Raw genomic sequence first — 22076 nt, 5'->3', positions numbered from 1 at the left:
GGAACATTGAAGAACATTCTATCCAGCATTGGTGACTCTTACAAAGGATGTTCAGGCATTTACTACCAATGGGATCGGCTGAGGAGTATTATATAAATATCTCCAATTGTTTTGGCATTCTGACCATATTTGTATAGTCTTAGCAAATATTATTTCACTGAATTCACTTTAACCAGCAAATAGATCATTTACTGCATCTTTGTTTCGTTGTGGAATGTAAAAAAGGTTTGTATTTTTATGAAGTTGTAGTTTAATGAGTTATCGTTATCTATAATACTAGTAATAAATATCAATAATTTATAATTGCAATAATGCACTCAAGACAGTACTGATCTAACCAGCCAGTATCTCACAGTATAGCTGTTTGTGTAGTATATCATAAATAATGAATAGCAGAAATGGTTAAAATCACATTGTTAGCTAATAGCATTTAGCAAACACAGATTTCAATATAAAATGCAAACTAATGGTTTCAGTAATGATCAGGATGTAATACAGAACTTACTGACCTATGTATTAGTAGCAACGTCAGATAAATAGCTACTTGGCAGATTTTGGCTCTAGTCATTGATGTTTTTTCACACACACATATATATATATATATATATATATATACACACCAATTTCTAGACTTCATACTTATTGTAAGTATTTTTTTGAAGTGCATTCCCAAATCTGGTATTATTGCTTGAAACAAACCAAAGTATCTGCCATTGCAATGACATAATTTTACTTTTTTGAGGAATATTACAAACATTTAAGACACTTTTGCTCTCCAAGGTATTGTTTGCAGCGTATACTGAAGCATTCTGTGAGCAATGTAATGAACACACCCATTAGCTTCTGTTATAGAAACCTATATCAAGTTGGGTTTTAATAAAATCAAAGCACACTTAAAAATGTTTCTTTGAATTTACTCGATTCAAATGTGTAAAAAATGTGATTCAACTGGTTCCACATGAATGAAATATATTATATCATCACAATTACTGTCATTCATTTTACTTTCTTTTAGCAAGAATTATGTAGATGTATTTTATTTTATTCATGTTGAGCCGATGTGCACACTTTAATCAAGTAAATTCAAAGCAAGCCTCTTTTTCAGAGCCATATATTAGGGGTGGGCAATATGAAAATATTTATCAGTATCACAATAAATTGCGACACATAATGTAAAAACATGCTTTTGTGAGCAAATTGTGGATAATATCTGTACAACACTAAACAACTGCATGTTTAATTACAAAGACAGCATAATTAGGCCTGGATTAAGTGCAGCACAGTACGTAAACAATGAGTAAAAATAACTGCATTCACAATTGTTGATAGTATTTTTTCAGTGTGGTTCTTTTTTCCTGTTCCAACTTATCAAACCTCAGAAAAGATAAAACTATGATATCTTCTATTGTGAGAAAGTCTTGAAGTATTATGATATTAGTATTGTCATATTTTTGCTGTATAACCCATCCCTTCCATATAGGCTCTATTTGTCCTGTTGAATCTCCAACTGTCGTCAAATTATAACAAAAATGACATCATAGAATAGCAAGATAACAGGAGACACCATACAAAATTAGCTCCACAGGTTCATCTTAAACTGAGAGCAGTTAAGATAGTAAACACATTATATACAGCATCTGACAGTCTGTGAGAGTGAGAGGAGTGTGTATATTGGAGCATGTGTCTTTAAGTTTGAGAAAGATTAAAGTCTTTCTAACTAAGAAACTTCTTGGTCCATCAGTCTGTCTCTCACTTTTCTCTCAGTGTCTGTGTCATTCTACTGCTTGTATCCCGCGGTGTACGGTTCCGTTCTCCCGTGTTCTTGGTGATCCTGGTTTTCCGTGCTAAGTCTTGCGCTTGTCGATATTTGTCCATCATGTTCTTGTGTTTCCGTCGCAGCTTCTCGTTGCACCAGACGCGCTCGCAGTATTGCTCCACTTGAGGGAGGTTCGATGGACCAATCAGCTGCAATACATCCTTAAACCATGCCTTCCCTGGGGTGCGACTGACTGGACCCAGGTGGGTGGGGCATGGAGGCCACGCCCTGTGCTTGCTGTCACGTGACAGAAAATCGGAAAGGGTGTCTCCTCGTAAGACATCCAGCCAGATACGAGAGATGATTTGGGTAAAGCCGTGTTCGCGAGAGCGGCACACGTACACACCTTCATCATGACGTAACACGCGACGGAACAGCAAGCCCTCTTCTGTTTTTACTACCCGCTCATCCAGCAACACCTGCAGAAAGCAGAAAACTAGAAATGAATAACATGCTTGACTGAATGAATCAAAATAGGTAATCAATCAATTGTTGATGAATCAATGCCTCTTTTAGAACAATATGCATGTGTAGAAGCAGTGTCACTGCTGGACTGAGAATAGTCCACCAACCAAAAATATCCAGCCAACAGTGTCCTGTGACCACTGATGAAGCACTGGAGGATGACCAACACAAACTGTGCAGCAACAGATAAACAGCTGTCTCTGACTACATCTACAAGGTGGACCAACAAGGTAGGAGTGTCGAATAAAGTGGACAGCGAGTGGACAGACTCCAGCAGCACATCTGTGTCTGAACACACCACCACCATGTCAGGGTCACTGCAGTGCTGAGAATGACCCACCACCCAAATAATACCTGCTCTGTGGTTGTCCTGTAGGGGTCCTGACCATTGAAGAACAGGGTAAAAGGGGGCTAATAAAGTATGCAAAGAAACCTATATAGTAAGTGGAGCTGATAAACAATGGGCAATGAGTGTAAAAACAAGGTGGTTTTAATGTTATGGCTGATCGGTGTACATGTTTTGTTGATTTTAGTGAAAAGTTGTTAAACGTTCACCACAGGGAACAATACATTTGCACAGGCCACATTTTACATTTTTTGTGTTTTTCCAAAATGTTAAATTTAGCAAATAAACAGTCATTGTGCACTAAAGTGTACAGAAGTGTGTTATTTGACTTAATTTCACCTAGAAAATCAACAAAACATTGGACCAGGGGTGCATTTTTGGCGTTGTGGAATGGAAAAAATGTTGAGGATATATATCCTTAAATGGCCCTTAATAATGTTTACATTATTCTTTCTTTAAAACAACAAAATATACACTGCAAATGATGAATGGAATGATGTATAGCTTTGGAAGGTTATATTTTAAATATAAAACAAGATTTTACATGTTAATATGAAATGAGAGAAAAGGGAAGAGTAAAACATTTATTTAAAATGTTTCACAGAAACATCTTTTTCTCACCTCCTCCAGATGTTCATCACGCTGTACATGCCAGGTGACAGTAGCTTGTGGAGAGCGAGGAACACACTCCAAAAATGTGCTGTTGTTCTCTGTGCCATAGACAACCCTGTCTTCAGCCATGTCCATGTCTTCCACTAGAGACAAAGCACACTGTTAGAACAAAAACGCCCAAAGCCATTTCACCCCTCGCCCCTACCACTTAGCCCTACCCCTCCGTTTTGGACGCTCACGTCTAGGGGTAGGGTGTCACGATTTTTGTTGAGATAGAGGGGTAGGCTGAAGTGGCCCTCCAAATGATGGTTTTTCAGAGGCACACTCCAAACAGAGTGTTATGAGAAAAAAAGAACAACTGGCAAGATGGCTGCACAAGTGACCACAGAAACCCACAAATGTGAATATTTCCTCTGTTCGAAAATTCCAATAACCATTGTATTGTCTTAGTTTAATGTCGTTTCAGTGTATTATGGTCTTTTTCTTCATGACAAGCATAAAAAATCCCTAGTAGTATGCTGACGTCTCAGTAGCTAGCTAGCTAAATTTACCGCTCCACCTTAAATGGTGCAGCAGTTCTGATGCCTGAGGCCATTTAAGGTGGAACAGGAAAATTCGCACAAGAATAATTGTGCCCCCCCCCGCCTTTGAAGGCATATGATTCCGTAAATGTAACTAAAGTCCAGCAGTGAGGTTGCAGAACTTTACTCTCCTCTGCTATCAATGCAGACTGGGAGGGTCGCCTACAGAGCACCGCTAGTAGCCTGTTAGTGATGTAATGTTCTGTTTTGAAGGTTGTACCATTTCATAGGGGAAGGTTTCAACCACTACTCCTTGTAATTCAGTTCCAAGGGGAACGGTGACACACGAAAACAAAGAGTAGGAGTAAAAATAAGAAATGGGAATGGGCCAAAAAAAAGACCCACATACTCACATCTGAGCATTTGTGGTGGGGAAGTCAGTGACAATTTTTTCTCCACATACCCAAACGAAAGCAGATGACAGTAGATTATGTGGGTAAGTTATCTGTTTGCGAGTGTATGCACATGTAGGTGCTGACAGACGCAAGAGTCTTCTCAGACGTTCCAAGTGGTTCACTGAAAGGTCAAACATCACGTTTCCATAATGCAGCTAGGTGTGTGTGGGGATGCGGTGATGGGCCTGTCAGTCTGCTGAGGGGTTCAGAGTGGTTCATTCAGAGGTTAAACCTCAGCTTTCCAAATGCAGCCGTGTATAGGCGCGTGTGAGTGTGTGATGTGCTCTATAGGTCAGAGCGTTTCATCAAACTCATCCGCTCTCTCAGGTGTGTAAACACCTCTCTGCTCTCTTCTCTTCCCCTTTTTGTTCCATCTCTTCTTCTTTCCCTCTAAAGTGATGAGAGATGGAGTGTGATCTGTCCAAATAGCTTTCAGCTGCTGAGTGTTTCTGAGTTAAATAGTTCATGAAGGTCAACCAAACACAACAAAAGATTTCATAACACTTTAAAAATCTATTGGCTTGTACCAGCAACAGGCTAGTAGATTGCCTGTGAGTCAGGGCCTGTTGCCATGCCTCAGAAACACAAAGATCTTCCTCCTCAGTCACCATGAGTGTTTGCTATGATAAGAATACACTTTGTAAGTGTGTCATGATCTGTACCAAAGCCAACACCAGTCTATGCATTAAAATACTAACACACTTTGAGATGACATACAATGTTGACTTACAATGAGCCTGTTGGACTGAATTAAAAACTATGAACAAGCCAAAGTTTGGAAGAAGTGCTATCTTTGCAAAAATAAACATGAAAATTGTTGTTTACAAAAATGTACAGTCATATCATTATTATTATAGAACAAAAGAATTACTAACTCCCAAAGATTATGAAAGCTTTTCCAGAGGTATGCCCATCTTTAAGATGAAAACAAAGTCATTCAGAGTGGTTTGATGCAAAATGTGCCATTTTAGACAACCTTGTCAAGCAAGAATTGTTCACAGCAGTGCTGAAAGTAACCAGACATGTTTAATGCCTCTAAATTCTACCTCTCAAAAAGTTATTACACAAATTGGTTTATGTGTAAATATGTTGCATGGTGTCTGAGACATTGTTTTACAATAGATCTGAGGTTTTGACTGAAAAATGCATTTTTGAAATACATTCAGGCTGGAGAGGCAGGAGATTGTAAAGCTAAAGAGTACCCAATGAAAACATATATATTTTTTAGATTTACCACTATTTTACTATTATTAAAATTACACGTAAAAATGCAAAATATATGTATAGGTTCACTGGTCATTTTGGATAGTACATATAATGGGTATATTTGTGTAGACATACTGACCCCTGGTTCCTATCACCACCACTGTAAGGAATAATATCACCATTTCACATCAAAGCACTAGATTACTTTGATTATTTGGCAGTAAAAATATCAAATGAATATATATAATAAATATATAAGTTTTCAGTGTTTAGTGTGTCCACGCTTTGCCTTTATTATAGCCTCTATTCTTTTTTCAGGAGACTTGATTTCAGTTTTTCAAAGAAATCTGCAGGGTTATTTTTTCACAACTCCAAAGTTCAGTCTTAGATGTTGGTTGCATTTTATGATTCTCACAATTCAAGTAACCCCAAACACATTCATTGATGGCAGTGGGGTGGTCAGTCCAGTGTTCTGGACAAGCAGCTTCTAGTTTGATTGTAAGTTTTCTTTTTTTTTTAGATTTTCTTTCGTCAGTAAGGGCTTCTTCACAGCTACACATCCTTTCAGACTCATAGCACTGAGTTGTCTTCTCACAGTGGAAGGATGGACAGAGTGTTTTATTCATTTATTTTCTTTTGACTTTCCCTTCCTTATGCAAGTGGATCATTTCATATCTAGTCGCCTCAGTAATAAGAAATGAAACACCTTAAGGGTGGTCTGGGACTTTTAGACATCCATATTCCCAACATACCATGCACACACAATCACATATTCATATGCAGAATCTCTCTCACCGCTCTGGTTCTGGTCAGTGCATTGCAGGGCTGGGTTGGCGTGCCTGATGTCCTGTCTGCGGTAGCGCCGTTTGCTGTTGGTGGTGTAGCGTGTGCATGCTTGTCCGTCCCAAGCACAGTAGGGGTCTCGGGCCAAGCAACATTCAGCACACGCTTTACCGTACATACTGCAGCGATGCAGCGAAACCTGAGCCACGCCCACACTCGAACCCACAAACAGAGATTGCTGCAGAGAAAAAAGGGAAAAAACAATGAACGGAAATGACCCAGACTATAATCTGTTTTCTCATGTTCTTCCCATATTCATTTTTCAGTTATATTGTTTTTTTATTCAAATAATTGAGAATTTCTGTAGAACTTCTGCATCTCTTAGATTTCTACACTGGGGGGGGGCTTGGCAGCTCCATTTTAGTCCCACTTTTATTTCTTTTTTAGTTTTGCCTTTTTTAGTATTGTTGTTTGTCATAACAACACATTGACTATCAGGCAATCTTTGTCCAACTGTTGTTATGACGAACAACATCAGTAGACTTTCAGTAGACAGTTTGCGTATATCTGCCGCACAGTGATATATGTGTGGAGAACAGCAGTGAAGTGATAGCTCACCCTCTTCACTGAGATTTCCATGGAGGTGATGGGGGTGGGAACCTGGTGGAGAAACAGAGCAGGAAGTAAGACACAAAACCATCTGCTCTAGAACTCACATACATAAACAGTAGTGGAAAAACACAGACCTTGAAGATCTGCAGCTCCTCCAGTGTGATCTCTTCACTGGTCAACGAGTTGCCATTTCGCAGTGCGATGACCTTCAGGACAGTACCAATGTCTGCAGGGGTCAAAGGCCAAAGAGCGATCAGACAAACTTATCACCTACACCACAACAGTGTTTTTTTAAGTTTACAAAATATTCCAAATTTAAGGTAATTTGCCATTAACAATTATTATTGACATCCATTTTAATCAGGTATTTCCAAAATATTCCACTGGTTAACCGTAGTGTACCCTTGCGTAAATGTATTACATCTTTAATGTCCAAAAAAAAAAATGCAGCCAAAAAGGCAACTTTACAGGGCAAAGCAAAAACTCTCTTTACTTTAAATGTAAGTTAAATGATGATTTATAATGGTTTTTTACAAAAAGGACAGTGAGGATATGGGAAAGGCCTATATGCTTTTTTGTTGATACAACTCTATTCTTCAGTTTTTAAATATTTACTTATTTATTTTTTTCTGTGGTATGTTAATAAACATGACCGTTATCTTATGAAAAAATAACATTTTCATATTTATTTTCACAAAGTTAAGGTTGCTTCCAAATTAGGCCTGTACTGTAAATTCACTTACACTCACACACACACAAATGACCAGAACTTTAAACAAACAAACACACACACACACACAGACACTCTGACCTGTGCCAATGAACATGACATCATAGGGTCCGTCCTCAGCCTGTGTGCGGTCCACGGTGATGTGCGTGAGCCTGTAGGGGATGCTGGTGCGGATCAGCAGAGGCTGCCGCTGTGCCGGATACACACTTCTCCACATGAGGGGATGAGAGCGAGCAAACTGCAGCACAGCGTCTGGAAACTGCAGAGTACTGCTGAACACACGGCCTGGCTGAGCTGTGATCTTACTGGGACACTGAGAGAGAGAGAGAGAATTGTCAGTTGTCAAATATGATCACGTCAGTCCTCTGTTCACAATGTCACACAATAAAACAGGCTTTATATAAATAACGTTATAATAACTCACCACTCCTGGTCGTGGGTAGGGAACGCGTCCTTCGTACGGTCCCCACTGGTAGTCTGGCCCCTCTTTATGAGCGAATGGTCCATTAAACACCTCACGAATATCAGCCATGCTGTACACACACACTGCAAAGCCCTGGAATACATTACTGTAAAGAGAGACACACATACAGTGCTCTGAAACCATGAAACAGCCTCTAATCTATAACATCCACACTTTAAATGATTAGAAATATCGTACTGAAACACCTCATTTAAACCAAATGTGTATTTATCTTTAAGGATCATCAGAAACAGATCTAAATGAGTCTGTATGAAACCGATTAGTAAATAGTCACTCAAACTTTTGATGTACCTGATGGTGCTGAAAACAGCATAGACTTCTGGGTTTCTTTCATCTTTCGTTCTCAGAAGAAACACGTCCTCTGCACACACACACATATAAAGATCATATTTCTGCCATATAATGTGTTATTTAATGCCTCAAATAAAGCATTTTCATTTTTACTTCTATTTTTCTACATAGGTGATAGATTATGTGTGTCTGTGTGTATGTATGCATGTGTATGTGTGTGATGTCTCACCTAGCTGGTCAAAGTGTGTGTCAATGCCATGAGGTCCAGGTACAGAACACACCAGTCGAGCTTTAATGAATGTACTCCATTTATTTACCAGCACTCTCTGACCTCCAGCATCATTCTGAAACACACACATACAAATCTTTAATACATAAGACCTTTATGTGAGTAATATTAGTTTACGCAAAATTATTACTTCTTGTCATAATCAGGATATATTTTTATCACTGATAAAAATATATACCAATCAGTTATACATGATCCATGTGTGACATACATGATCCATTTATAACTGATCAGTATGTAATTCAGTAACTGACCTATGTAATTATAAGTCTATTGTGGCAACTCAAAAAGAAGATTCAGGTTGAAATCTATTCAAAACAGCAAATCCTCCAGTTTGGTTGGTTGGTGGGTTGGTTGGTTGGTTGGTTGGTTGGTGGGTTGGTTGATGGGTGGGTGGGTAAGTAGGCCCCTGGAAGATTTTGAGTTTTGTTGTTTTTCTATGTGAAAGTAAGTACACATCCTGTACATAGAGAACATACATATTTTAAAGCACATTTAATGGACAATTGTTGTTTATTTGCTGTGGCCTGTAAAATAGTGTACATTTTATGTTTTTTCTCACTAAACTCAGCAAAAAATAGAAATAGTGCACTATAATTGGCAGAACAATGCCATATTTAAATGTGTTGCTTATAAAGGATGTATCAACTTATTTTCACTTGGAAAATCAACAAAACATGTTGAATGACTGAAGGTACTTTTGTACAGAATATAGAATATCTGAAATAGAATTGTAGAAGATCTGAAATATAATTACCCTATAAAATATTATACGAATGTGTAAGTGTCTTTAAGTAGGCAACTGTGTAGTGCATCCCTTACCACTGAAAATCATAAAGGCATATTTTGAATCATAAATCCACAAAGCAAAAACTGAGTTAATGACTTCCACAAGCAGCCATGCTTTCGCTGAAGATGTGATCAACTGATCTTGTGTTTTGAACTCAGACTAGGGCTATAGTGTACAGTAAAGCCGAGGAGGAGAAGGAGCTCAAAATCATTCAAGCTTTAATGGCACTGTGCTACACATTACTATAGAAGGAATAACCCTTCAACACTGTCACTGAGGCCTGCTAAGCTAAGCGTGTGGGTGTGCGCGTGTGTGGATTAGTGCCCAAGCACCTGTTACGGCTGTGTTTCTACATCAACATTTATTTCTAATTGTTCTCATGAGAACAAGATCATCTTTCATATCCCTGTAATATTTCTCACTATTGCCAAGTTATGATGAGAGCATAACACTGTTACGGAAGGGTTGTCATGGTAACTAAGAACTGTAACGTCTTGGTGATTAATATCTCAAAGACATACATGCTCACACACAAAAGTGTGTGTTTAAAGGACTGGTGGGCCATTTAATAGTGTGTGTGTGTCTGACACATGCAGATAATCTGTGTTCACAGTGTGTGTGAGTGAATGTGTGTTTGTGTGTGTGTGTGTGTGTGTGTGTGTGTGTGTGTGAGACTGATAATAATAGTATGCTTAACTGACCCTGAAGGAGTGTGTTTTTGTGAGCATGTGTGCTTGAGTGTGCGTTTGTGTATTTGAGTCTTGAGGATGGTAAACAGTAGAAAAAATGTGTGATTGACCTTTAACCTTTGCCCTTTGACCTCTAAGTTATAGTTCTAAGAGAGACATTCACCTTACAGCTTATTGCAGAATGCATGTGTGTATACGTGTGTTGAGGTCTTCTACCTGGGCCCAACAGGGTTGCCCAACAGGGGCCCAATAAATTATCAGGTTTTTCATCCAGATTCTGAGTGTTTTAAAGTACTACATCAGCTCGGGACACGTTAGCTTTCTTATGAGTGATTTTATTATATAGTAGATTTATTTTTAAAATAAAGATAGAAAGTAAAGCACATAAAGCGCACTGGTCATAGTGTAACTCTTGCAATAGCGTTTTGAACTATGATAGCAGGAGGAGGTCACTGCTTTCTCAGCTCAAGCATTTAGCAACAAAGCAAAGTGTTGGAAACTCTGTCTGCAATAATCCATCTCTGTCAGTGTATGCAAGCGGGTTTAGTTTTCAAGTTTAGTAGCGCCAGTCTGTTCAGGTGTGAAGGTCACAGGTATGGGTCAGGTTCAGATTTCAAATTTAGCAGTACTGGTCAGATCAGCTGTTTGTACGGGTCATTTTTTAGGTTTCAAATTAAGAAGTACCAGTCAACTTGGGAAACTTATGGGGAAAAGGTAGAGTTTGGGGTCAACTTGGTAAGTACTAGTCGGGTCGTTTTTGGGTTAAAACTATAGTAGTACCAGTCAGGGCAGGTCTCAAAATCACATGTTCGGGTTGCAAATTTAACAGTGTCAGTCAGGTTGGGTCTGAAACTCTAGAGTAGGTTCAGGTCACTTTCAGGGTATAAATTTAGCAGTACCAGATTGGCCAGGTCTCGAAGTTGCAAGTACAAGTTGCTTTCAGGTTTTAAATATAGCAGTTCTAGTTGGTATGGGTCTCAAAGTTACAGATACGAGCCACTTTCAGACAAATTTAGTAGTACCAGTTGGCTCGGGTTTCAACAGCATGGGGACAGGTCAGTTTTGGGTTTTAAATTTAGTAATACCAATTAGGTCGGATCTCAAAATCACGGGTGCATGTTGGGTTTTGGTTTCAAAATTAGCAGTACCAGTTGGGTAAGGCCTCAAAGTCACAAGGACAGTTTGTTTTGGGGTTTAAAGTTTGGTAGTACCAGTCTGGTTGGATCTGAAAGTCATGAATATGGGATATGTGTGTAAAATTTTCAAGTCATAATATTCACAGTTATATTATTTTGGTAACACTTTATATTTTAGTTGTCCTTTGTAGATGATTAATAACCTCTTAACAGATTATCAGAAACACATCAGAAGTAGCAGTAGTGAAGCATCTGAATACACTGCAGTAAATATTTTGTAGATGTTCTGTTGATACATTACTTACATTAAGTACATATATTGTTAATTTATTACTTCCATTAAGCAAAACTTAAACTTACCCAACCTTACCCAAAACCTTACCCAAAACCTAACCCTAACCCTGGCCCTAATCCTAACCCTAACCTTAACCTCAACCCAAAACCTAATCCTAATCCTAACCCTCATATGTTTTTGACATGTTACTGAGAGTCTGTTGAGTGTTTGTTTCAACTAAAAAGGACCACTCAAAATAAAGTGTCACCATCATTTTAATATGTCACCAATATAATAGAGCACCATTTTGAATCAAAAAAATCACAGGGAGAGTTAGCCAGACTAAAGTACAGCCTCTACAAAGCAGAGTTAACTTAACATGATGTTGCAAGTAACCACCACTTACACCACTTTGGGCTCAACTGTTCATAAACAGTATGTGGTACAAACAAATTTACGCTTCCGTTTGTTGCAGAGATTTAGGATGTCTGTAAAAATACTAATAAAAATATTTTTTTTTATATTGAGCAAAATGTGTTGCACACCCCTCTTCCCTACCACCCAAAGTAGTGGGTATGGGTTGCTCTCGAGTTTCAATTGTATCAGTACCAGTAGGGTCTGAAAGTCACAGATGTGGGTTGCTTCAGTTTCATGCTTGTAGATCTCTAGTGTGTGTGTGTATGTGTGCCTTATTTCAAAGGGTGAATGTGTGTGTGTGTGTGTGTGTGTGTGTGTGTGATATACTGTGGTATGCAAAACATTCCACAGCTGTGTGTATATGGTGGGAAAAGAAACATACCAATTGTTCTGGTATGCTTGCTTCTCTTTCAGCTTGTGTGTGTGTATGTGTAAGTGTGTGTGTGTGTGTGTGTGTAGGTGTGTGTGTGTGTGTGTGTGTGTGTATATGTGGTGTGTGTATGTGTGTGTGTGTGTATGTGTGTGTAATTCTAGCTGTATGGATTTTAACTCTCAGTTTCCATACTCTGTTGCCTGCTGGGAACCTATATGGCCAGAGTAATCCTCTTCTCCAGGCTTCTGGCACGTCTGTGATGGTGTATGTTTGTGTGTGTGTCTCATGTAGAGTCTCACCGCACACACTCGTCCGATGCGTGTGTGTATAGCCGCCTCTCCCTCTCTCTCTCCAGCCTCGCTCACTCTCTCAGTGAAGAAGAAGTAGACTTTATCATCATCTTTATCTGTGCTGTCTGGAATGAGGTGGGCAGCCACAAACTTGGGCTCTAAACACACACGCATACACAGTGTTACAACATCAACAGTCCTGATATGACAATGTCTTTACATATGAGACCATACATAAAACCATCACCATCCCAAGCACCACACCACAGGAAGAACTCATGTGCAAAACCATAGTTTGGGATTATGTTAACATGGGCACAACCTAAATGTAACATGAATGTTTTATTTAGTTAAATAAGTTTAAGTAGAACATGCTTTTGGCCACCTTATATAAAGAAATAGTAAGCTCAGCGTTCAGCTGAAAAAGAAGAAATTAAAGAACCAGGTTTGCGTAAGTTTATACTTAAGTTTGGGCATAAAGTCTTTAGTTACACTAGTTAGTTTCAAATTATCCTTTTACTAAATTTGGTTGCACCACAAATTCGTAAGTCGTGTCTTAACCAGTTATAACTAACTAATATGTATGTCGCTTTAACATGACGATTCATAATGTTCAGAACCAATCAGTAAACCTGCTGCCACGGAAACGCGACAGCAGCTGCTCTGACTTTTTCAATGGAAATAAATCCAACATAGAAGAGAATGATGTGTACAAGTTAAACGGAATAAAACTAATAATCTATAGGCACTGTCTATTTATTCTGTGATATTTCCCTGAGAAAATCAATTATGCAGCTTTTCAAATCAACGATTTCTGGATAAACCGACACAACAGCAACCTCAGTTTAGCCATTTGGGCAGCTGCTGAGTCTCACTGAGCTGGAGCTTCATGCTCTGAGTTTAAATCAGGGTGACGATTAGAGCTGTAAGTAAAATCACAGAGTATCACGTTTAGAGTTTTTAGCTTAGTTAACCAAAAAAGTCATGTTTTTGCTCTATTTTGTGTTTCCTACATGGTTTCTGCTGAGGGGGAGGTGTAAATATTTAGTAACTACTAAGCTCAACGTTAAAACTAGTTTATGTGGTACAACTCATTTTGATTTAGTCATGCATAAACCTGAACTTAGTAAACATTTTTTTTACAACTAGCCAACGTTTAATCTTAACCAGCCACAGGGGTGTAACAGAACACAGTAACTGTGATATCGCAAATGCCAAATTTTAACAACGCGTTGTGGAGAATGGACATTCTATCAATTATGCCCTATACAATGACATGTTTAAACACTAAAGCTTGAAAACGATGAGCACTGATCAACAGCTCACTCCAGCTCTAGTGTCTTTAATAAACTGTGCAGCAACCTGATTACATTGTTTTTCTCCATTCGAATTTTGTTCAAAATCTTATGAGAAATCAATTTCATGACTCCAATCAAATCATGGGATGAGTGCATTGTTACTCCCCTATAGCAGAACAGAAAACAGGGAGGAAGATGAACAGCCACCATTACACAACAGAGACATTCTGACAAATGACCAGCCAAAATGAAACATCCTCCTGTCTAAAAGTGGCTGTGAGATATTTGTTTTCCTTCCTTTCCTTTTAAATCTCACTCTTAATAAATCACCCCTTTATCTAGCAATATGATCAGAGGATAGTGAGAGGATGTGATGTCATCCAGCTGTGGGCTGAGGGTATATTTTACCGTGAAGTATTCTCTGGTCTGTTTCAGTTCTCATGGGAGAGCGATTCCCCAAACTTCTCAGAATCACTGATTCCCGCCCCAAAAAATCAGCCGTCAGACCCGTATACAACTCACCACCTGAGAGAGAGAGAGAGAGAGATAGGGACAGGGAAAAGAAGTGAGAGAGTATGAAAAGAAAAGAGAGAGAGAGAGAGAGAGAGAGAGAGAGAGAGAGAGAGAGAGACCAAAAGAGGGATCAAAAGAGAGTGAGGGAGAAAGGGAGAAAGAAAGAAAAAGAGAGAGCAAACAAGGGACAAAAAAGACAGAAAGAAAGAAAAAATAGATATATAGAGTGATTGGAGGAGAGAAAGAGAGAGAGAGAGCAAGAGAGCGTGCAAAAGAGGGAGAAGAAAGAAGAAAGAAAGAAAGAAAGAAAGTGTGAGAGAGAGATAACTTGGTTTCATAAGTGTCACTGTAATCAAATCCATTACACCATTTCTGGTGCAATTTATTAATCACTCACACACAGAATGAATCAGCAAAGATCAGATGTGCTCTTGGAATCAAACACACACACACGACACAGACACACACACAGACACACACACACACACACACACACAGACACACACACACACACACACACAGACAGACAGACACACACACACACACACACAGATGTAACCGGGTAATCTATTTAAAAAGATTGCAGTAAAAGACAAACAGCTTTTCTACATTTATTGGGCCAAAATATTTCCAGCATAGCAGCATCTTTATACACTCACCATCTCAGACTTACTCACACAGATATGCTTAACCAATTACGCAATTACGAGCTGATTTGGCTACAGTTTTGAGAAAAAAAAACACATGAGCATCTCACAAGGCCCCAAAACAGAAGCGCACACTGAACAACAGACCCGTACTCTGTATACTCTGTTTTTCCCGTCAAGTGTAGTCTCTTACACTGAAACACATAATCCTTTACATTTATTTGTTTTTTTTTATTTGATTCAAAAGTGTACATGTCTCACATGAATAAATTAAAATACACCAACACGGTTTTATCATTTACTTTACTTGCTTTAGGTAGTGATTGTGTTGATGTAATATATTCTGTTAAAAGATCCATATCAGACATTTTTCTAATTTCTTCCTGAAGTCAGCTTACACTATTTGTATGTTTTTATTTTCATACCAAAATCAGTCATCATTCATTTACACATTACCATTTTACAGGATCTGTTCATTCCTTAAACAGAAAGTCTATGTGCATATATGTAAACTGCTTCTGTTCTGATTGGCTGCTTTGTATTGTGCCTTTTCCAAAAGACAGTCTGGACACTCCAGACATGTAACTTCACTGTCAGTGGAGGGAGCTGCTGTAGTTATAGTGGCACAACAAGGGTTTAGACACTTTAACCTCTGGAAAAGATCTTTCCATTATTTCATATAATGTTTAAGAACATGATATATGTTTTAGGGAAAAGCAGCTTAAAACATCAATTTTGGACTGTTTCTGTGGGGAAACCCTGGACAAAAATATCAAACAAACAGCACTAAGGGTTTGGTGGTGGGAATGTCCGTGTCTAGGGCTGTTTTTCTTACTTGTGGTCATTGATGGGATCTTGAATTCAGAAGTGTACAAAGACATTCAATGTCAATCTTTGATCTTGCCACAGACAGAGAGTCAGGAGACCAGTAGTCTAAAGACTAGTTTTTGGACCCAGAGCTTTATAGTCTAAATCTTTCCATCCCCAAGAGAGTCATACAGAACGGAGAGGGGGTTTGAATCCTGCTGTCATAAAAAAACAGAGTTGATGTGGTAAACTGAGTGTTCTGTTCCTGGAAGGCCAAATCCTCTTTAGGAGGTGTCGTAAAGTAGTTGACTTCTTTTAAGAACGCTTTCAGCATTAACACTGCTTAACAATGAATAATAACCAAAACAAAGGAAAAAGAACAGAAAACTAGAAAATAAAACAATTCCCAACACATTTTAGATGCAAACTTGTTTAAGTCTGCAAAGAAACTGCTCAAATGACAGAAAATGAAGTGGATCAGCAGGATAACGATCTGAAACAGACCAGCCATCTTTAGAAAGGTCTTGGAAGGGTCTGTTTAAAGTAAGTGGCTGGATGTTTTGTTTCCTAACACAATGAACTTAATGTGTTTTTAATTATAGGGCTGTTTTTGCAGCTTAGTTTCAATGTATGGACTGTATGGACTGGGAAGTAAATGCTACAGTATGTTTTGACATTTTAATGATGTTTTCTTACTACCTACAAACTTTTCTTTCCAAAAAGAGATGCCCTTCATGAGCCCATCAATATTTAAATGCATATTTGAATCAACTAAATACAGTGCATCACTATTTCATGGTAGGAACACTAAATTTATCCTGTAATCTCTGCATTAGACAAGTCATATCAGATTTTCCCAGCATGTTTGATGTATATCTGAGTTTGGTATACCGTAAACAGGAGATTTCATCACTTTACATTTAGACCACTTTCATCTGTCAGTACTGCTATTCCCACTCCAGACGCAGTAGGTTGATGGCTTGTCTCAGTACGCAAAGGCAAAAGAACGTAAATCCGGTCTGAGCATTATAGCGTGCCTCCTAGAAATTCCTCAATCCCCAGGATCTGTCCCATAATGCACTGCATCTGGCAAACTGACACACTGGGACAGCCAAGCTCCAGCAGAGTGGCTGTCACACACACACTCACACAAACACAAAACACTGAGGGGTAAGAAATATGGGCTCACATGCCAGGAGGCACACCTAAACTCCAAGAAACAATAAAAATTGATGTTGAATGACGACTCCTGTCAGTGCAATCAATCTAAAGAGCGCTATAAACTAAATAACTACTGACAACCACAGAGCTACACCCACAGCTATACACACACCACCACATACACACACAAATCCAATCAGTTCTCCTGCCTGGCATATACATAACCATCTAGCATGATGTAAGCACTTACATTGGTCCTGAGTGATATGTGATATCTTACACACTGCTGAACTCTTTCAGCCTTTGCTCACTAACACTGCGCTGGCTCTTGCTTTCTTCTACAGTACTCCACTCACACTGAATCAAAGCTGCTACCTGACAGCCTGTCACATTTACCGTCTTTGCACAGAACCAGCTGAACATTAGTGAAAATGCCATCTGTAAATGATTAACAAAACTTAATTGCCACAGCTAAGCTAGGTAGATCTGAATATACTACATATGGACCATTCTGATACAATGACGCTAGTTGGAATAAACCTTGAATGTCGACATAGGTTAGAGTCAGTTGTCTTGTAAGGCTTATAAAGGTGCTGTATGTCTTTATAAACACCTTTCAGTGAAGTGTAATCAAAATATTTATCAGTGTTATAACACATTTTCACATGCACAATTCTTGCTAAATCTAATGAGTTGATTTTATCCTTTCAGAATATTTTGAGCCAAAATTATTTTTTCAGGGATCCACCCTTATGGGAATTGGGCACCAATGCCAATATCTGATATCATGTGCATATCTGCTGATGCTGATACATAAACATTTATAAGCCTTGCAGAAAAGTCATATTAATTTCACATCTGAATAAAACAATGTGAACCAAAAAATATGCTTTCATGTGAAAAAACACATGATCACATGTGGGAAAAAGTGATAACATGAAAAAATGTGTGATCATGTGAAAACTTGTTCCTGTGAAAAACATGATTACTTGTCAACATGTGGTTTTTGCACACTTCACTTGTGAAATCTATGTGACTTTTCTAGGGAAAAGGTAGAAATAGTGACTAGATCAGTGGCCAACAACCCTGATTCTCCAGATCTACTTTCCTGCAGAATCAAGTTCCAACCACATTCTGCTATACTAGCTACATCTACTTCTTCAGAAGGCCTTGATTGGCTGGATCAGGTGTATTAGTGTTAGGTATGTGAGAGCAGCATGTTTGACAGGTTGGGACTAAACTCAGAAAAGCAGAACTCCAGGAGGGGGGTTGGTGACCACTGGATCCATCTGGATTAGCATTAAAGAGACATATAACACATTTCTGTACAGTTACAAATGCAGAAAAAATGAATAAAATGCAGACATTCAAAATAATTGAATATTAAATGCAATCCTTCACGCTAGACCAGACAAAATACATGCTTCCACACACACACACACACACACACACACACACACACACACACACACACACACACACAATACTAACTCAACTTATTCACACACACGTGCATAGAGCTCATCTACATGCACTTGAAGTGGAACATACCAGTGAATGTGCTGGCAAAGGGCAGTTTGGGGTCATGAGGGCATCTTCCCCTGCCGTTTTCAACAGTGGACAGGTCCAATGAGAATGCATGCTGTCAACAGTAAAAAAACGCTATCATAAAACATCATCAACTACATTTTTTTAAAAAACAAGTATCTCCAAAATGGTAACTGTACAGGAGAAGACAAAAACATTCTTTTCTGTTAATGTAAGTTAGTATAATGAGATTTTTCCTAGTAATTTTGGACAATTTGTATTGTTTCATTGATAATGAAATTTTGACAACAGGTGAAAGAAAAATAACGTTTCATTAAAATGAAATGTCCACACTATGTAAAAGGCATGTACCGCTTTCAAATATATACACACACACACACACACACAAATCTTCTATGCCGCTTATCCTTCTGGGTCAGGGAGGTTAGCTGGAGACTATCCCAGTGGTCAATGTGCAGAAGGCAGGAAACAACCTGGACACTTGACACTGGACACCGGGCACATTGTCTTATGTTTAACAACTTATCAGTCAAATGGGGTCAACCTTAACCTGCCCGTGAAAACACGTCCTGCTGAGACACAGCACCCCTCACATTTTACTAGGTGTTATCTGAAGGCCCTTTGGAAGGTTTTGTCATGACATCAATGATATGCTGATGTCACTGGATGTGTGAATGAGGGATTTTTCAGCTTCTGATGTCACCGACACTCTGAGTGTGTGACTAGTCTGACCCTTCAGGGAAAGCATGATGTCAGTTTTCAGTTATGGACAATACAATATTGCATGTTTGATTGACAGTCTGGACACAACCTCTCAGCATCTGCCAAACACCAAACACTGGATTACAGTGATGACACACATACTTCTCTGACACTGGCATGGGTCTTTTACACAAGAGCTTGGGTGTGTGAGTGTGTGTGAAGCTGGCTTGGCGCACAGAGCAAGATGTGTTCTTTTACATCCTTCACTGACATCACCACATGTTCAGTCCAGACACACACACACACACACACACACACACACACACACACACACACACATATACGCGCGCTCCAAATACTCGCCACCTCAGTGTTAAAAAACAACAGAGAGTTAGCACACACTTTCAACAGCACTCTCTCTCTCTCTCTCTCTCTCTCTCTCTCTCTCTCTCTCTCTCTCTCCTCTTTCTTTATCTCTCTCTCTACACAGGAAAAATGTTGCTTTGAATTGTTGTGATTAAAATGCGTCAGTGATGGCACATTAATAAAATGTATTACATCAACATAATAACTGCCAAAATGAGTAAACAAAACAATTGTGTTGAGGTAATATGTTTTCTTTGTGACAACCCCTGCCACAATAAGATCATGAATCTTTTTTTAGTGTAGCTCTCTTCTTTCTTTCTTTCATTCTTTCTTTCTTTCTTCCTTTCTTTCTTCACCACTCTCTATTCCACCCTCTCTCTTACTCTAGCATTCTCCCTATCTTTCTCTCTCTCACTATCCCTCTCTGTCTTTTCTATTTCTTCTCTTACTTTGTCTCTCCCTCTTTCTCTCTCTCTTTTTACCTCATTCTCTCTCCTCTCTATCTCTCTGCGCCTTCACCATCAACTCTTTTTTGTCTTTCTTTCTATCTATCTATGTCATTCTTGCTGTCTCTCTTCTCTCTCTTTGGTACTATTTCTCTCTCTCTCTCTCTCTCTCTCTCTCTCTCTCTCTCTCTCTCTCTCTCCCTCCCTCCCTCCCTCCCTCTCTCCCTCCCTCCCTCCCTCTCTCCCTCCCTCTCTCCCTCCCTCTCCCCTCCCTCTCCCTCTCTCCCTCCCTCTCTCCCTCCCTCCCTCCTCTCTCCTCTCTCTCTCTCTCTCTCTCTCTCTCTCTTTTTTCTATTTCTCCTAAAATGTGTCAGTGGCCACACATTAATAAAATGTATTACATCAACACAATATTTGCCAAAATAAGTAAGCATAAGAAAAACAATTGTGTTGATGTAATAAATTCTCTTTGTGTAAAACTACTTGCCACAATAAAATCATGAATCTTTTTAGTGTAGTTCTCTTTTTCTTTCTTTCTCATTCCCTCTCTATTCCACCCTCTCTCTTGCTCTATCATTCTCCCTCTCTCTCCCTCTTTCTGTCTCTATCCTTCTCTGTCTTTTCTATTTCTTCCCTTTTCTTTGTCTCTCTCACTTTCTCTCTCTTTATCTCATTCTGTTTCCTCTCTACTGACTCTTTCCCTTTTCTTTTTTGTCTTTCTTTCTGTCACTTTCTGTCTGTCATTCTCTTTTTTTCTTCTCTCTCTCTCTCTCTCTCTCTCTCTGTCTCTCTCTCTCTCTCTCTCATTTTTTCTATTTCTCCTAAAATGTGTCAAGTGGTTGCACATTAATAAAATGTATTACATCAACATAATAATTGCCAAAACAAGTACATTTACAGAAGACAGTTCTGTTGATGTAATATATTTTCTTTGTGTGAAACCACTTGACACCATAAAGTCATGAATATTTTTTTTCAATGTAACTCTCTCCTCTCTTTCTATCTCCCTCTTTGTCTCTATTCCATCCACTCTCACTCTAGGATTCTGTCTCTCTGATTTTTGCTCTCTTCTCTCTCTCTCTCTCTCTCTCTCTCACACTCTCTCACTCTCCCACTGAAATCCATTCCCATCTCTGCTCTCTCCTCTTCCACTCCTCATTTCACTCTCTGCTCCCATGAGGAGTTTTTCTGTTGTTATCTTTCACCTTTTTTTTCCACTGTTTCATTTCTTTCTCTGTTGCTTTGTTCAACACAGCTTTAACTCAGACTCAGTCTTTTTTCCTTCCTGTCTGGCCTCCATTCCCCAACACCTCATCTTCACCTCACTTTCATCCCTGTTTTCTTTCTCTCCATCTTATTCAATCACAGGCATTTCTGACATTTCTGCCTCACTCATCAATCTCTCTCTCTCTCTCTCTCTCTCTCTCTCTCTCTCTCTCTCTCTCTCTCTCTCTCTCTTTAACACCCGCACTCGGTCTGGGCTGTTAATTTGTTCAGTCCTGTACACTGTGCTGCTTTTCACAGTTTCTTTCTCTTTTCTTTGCTGTTGATTATGTGATCCAGCTGTTGATTATATGCAGCCAGCTGCACAGAGCGCTCTGCACTTGAACAGATAAAACAGTAACAAAACGCCTATAACTTGTAAGGTTGCTGGTGTTACATGTAATAAACAGGGGTATGGCCTGCAAAGCCACAGTGTGGGAGTGTGTTTGTTTGCATGCACATGAGTGGCACCTTTAGGATAGCAGGTTTATATGATCAATCAGTATGTTTGCTTTTCTCTCCTGTTGTGACCAGGTCATGATCTCTAGGGTCAACCGGTGGGTGGGTTGACTTTTGACCCAAACAGTTTGATCTTTGCTCTGTTTAAGGTCCGGCGGTATTCATGAGAACTTTATCATTCAGTGTGTGCACTCAGGTCAAGTGATTGTTGTTGTCTTGCTATAAATTCAATTTACATCACAATTATGCTTACATAATTCATTACATAGTTAATTAATAACACGTTC

At 39.0% G+C, this 22076-nt stretch overlaps 1 protein-coding gene across 1 annotated transcript in view; it reads right to left on the bottom strand.

Annotated features, from left to right (window-relative positions):
- Window positions 1–355: 355 nt before the first annotated feature.
- sema3bl (sema domain, immunoglobulin domain (Ig), short basic domain, secreted, (semaphorin) 3bl) overlaps window positions 356–22076 on the bottom strand; it is a 54634-nt gene continuing 32913 nt past the window's right edge. Inside the window, exons 5-16 of the mRNA XM_036578767.1 lie at window positions 18557–18647; window positions 14286–14402; window positions 12589–12737; window positions 8551–8665; window positions 8322–8391; window positions 7971–8115; window positions 7628–7859; window positions 6951–7042; window positions 6823–6864; window positions 6217–6442; window positions 3249–3382; window positions 356–2235 (exon numbers count right to left, since the gene is read on the bottom strand). Coding sequence (XP_036434660.1) covers window positions 1750–2235; window positions 3249–3382; window positions 6217–6442; window positions 6823–6864; window positions 6951–7042; window positions 7628–7859; window positions 7971–8115; window positions 8322–8391; window positions 8551–8665; window positions 12589–12737; window positions 14286–14402; window positions 18557–18647 — 1899 coding nt within the window. The 3' untranslated portion in view covers window positions 356–1749. The remainder of the gene's footprint in view (window positions 2236–3248; window positions 3383–6216; window positions 6443–6822; window positions 6865–6950; window positions 7043–7627; window positions 7860–7970; window positions 8116–8321; window positions 8392–8550; window positions 8666–12588; window positions 12738–14285; window positions 14403–18556; window positions 18648–22076) is intronic.

Source organism: Colossoma macropomum, unplaced genomic scaffold (genome assembly GCF_904425465.1).
Source record: "Colossoma macropomum unplaced genomic scaffold, Colossoma_macropomum, whole genome shotgun sequence".
Taxonomy (NCBI): domain Eukaryota; kingdom Metazoa; phylum Chordata; class Actinopteri; order Characiformes; family Serrasalmidae; genus Colossoma; species Colossoma macropomum.
The sequence above is the reverse complement of the archived record's forward strand: the minus strand, read 5'-3'. Positions and strand labels throughout refer to the sequence as shown.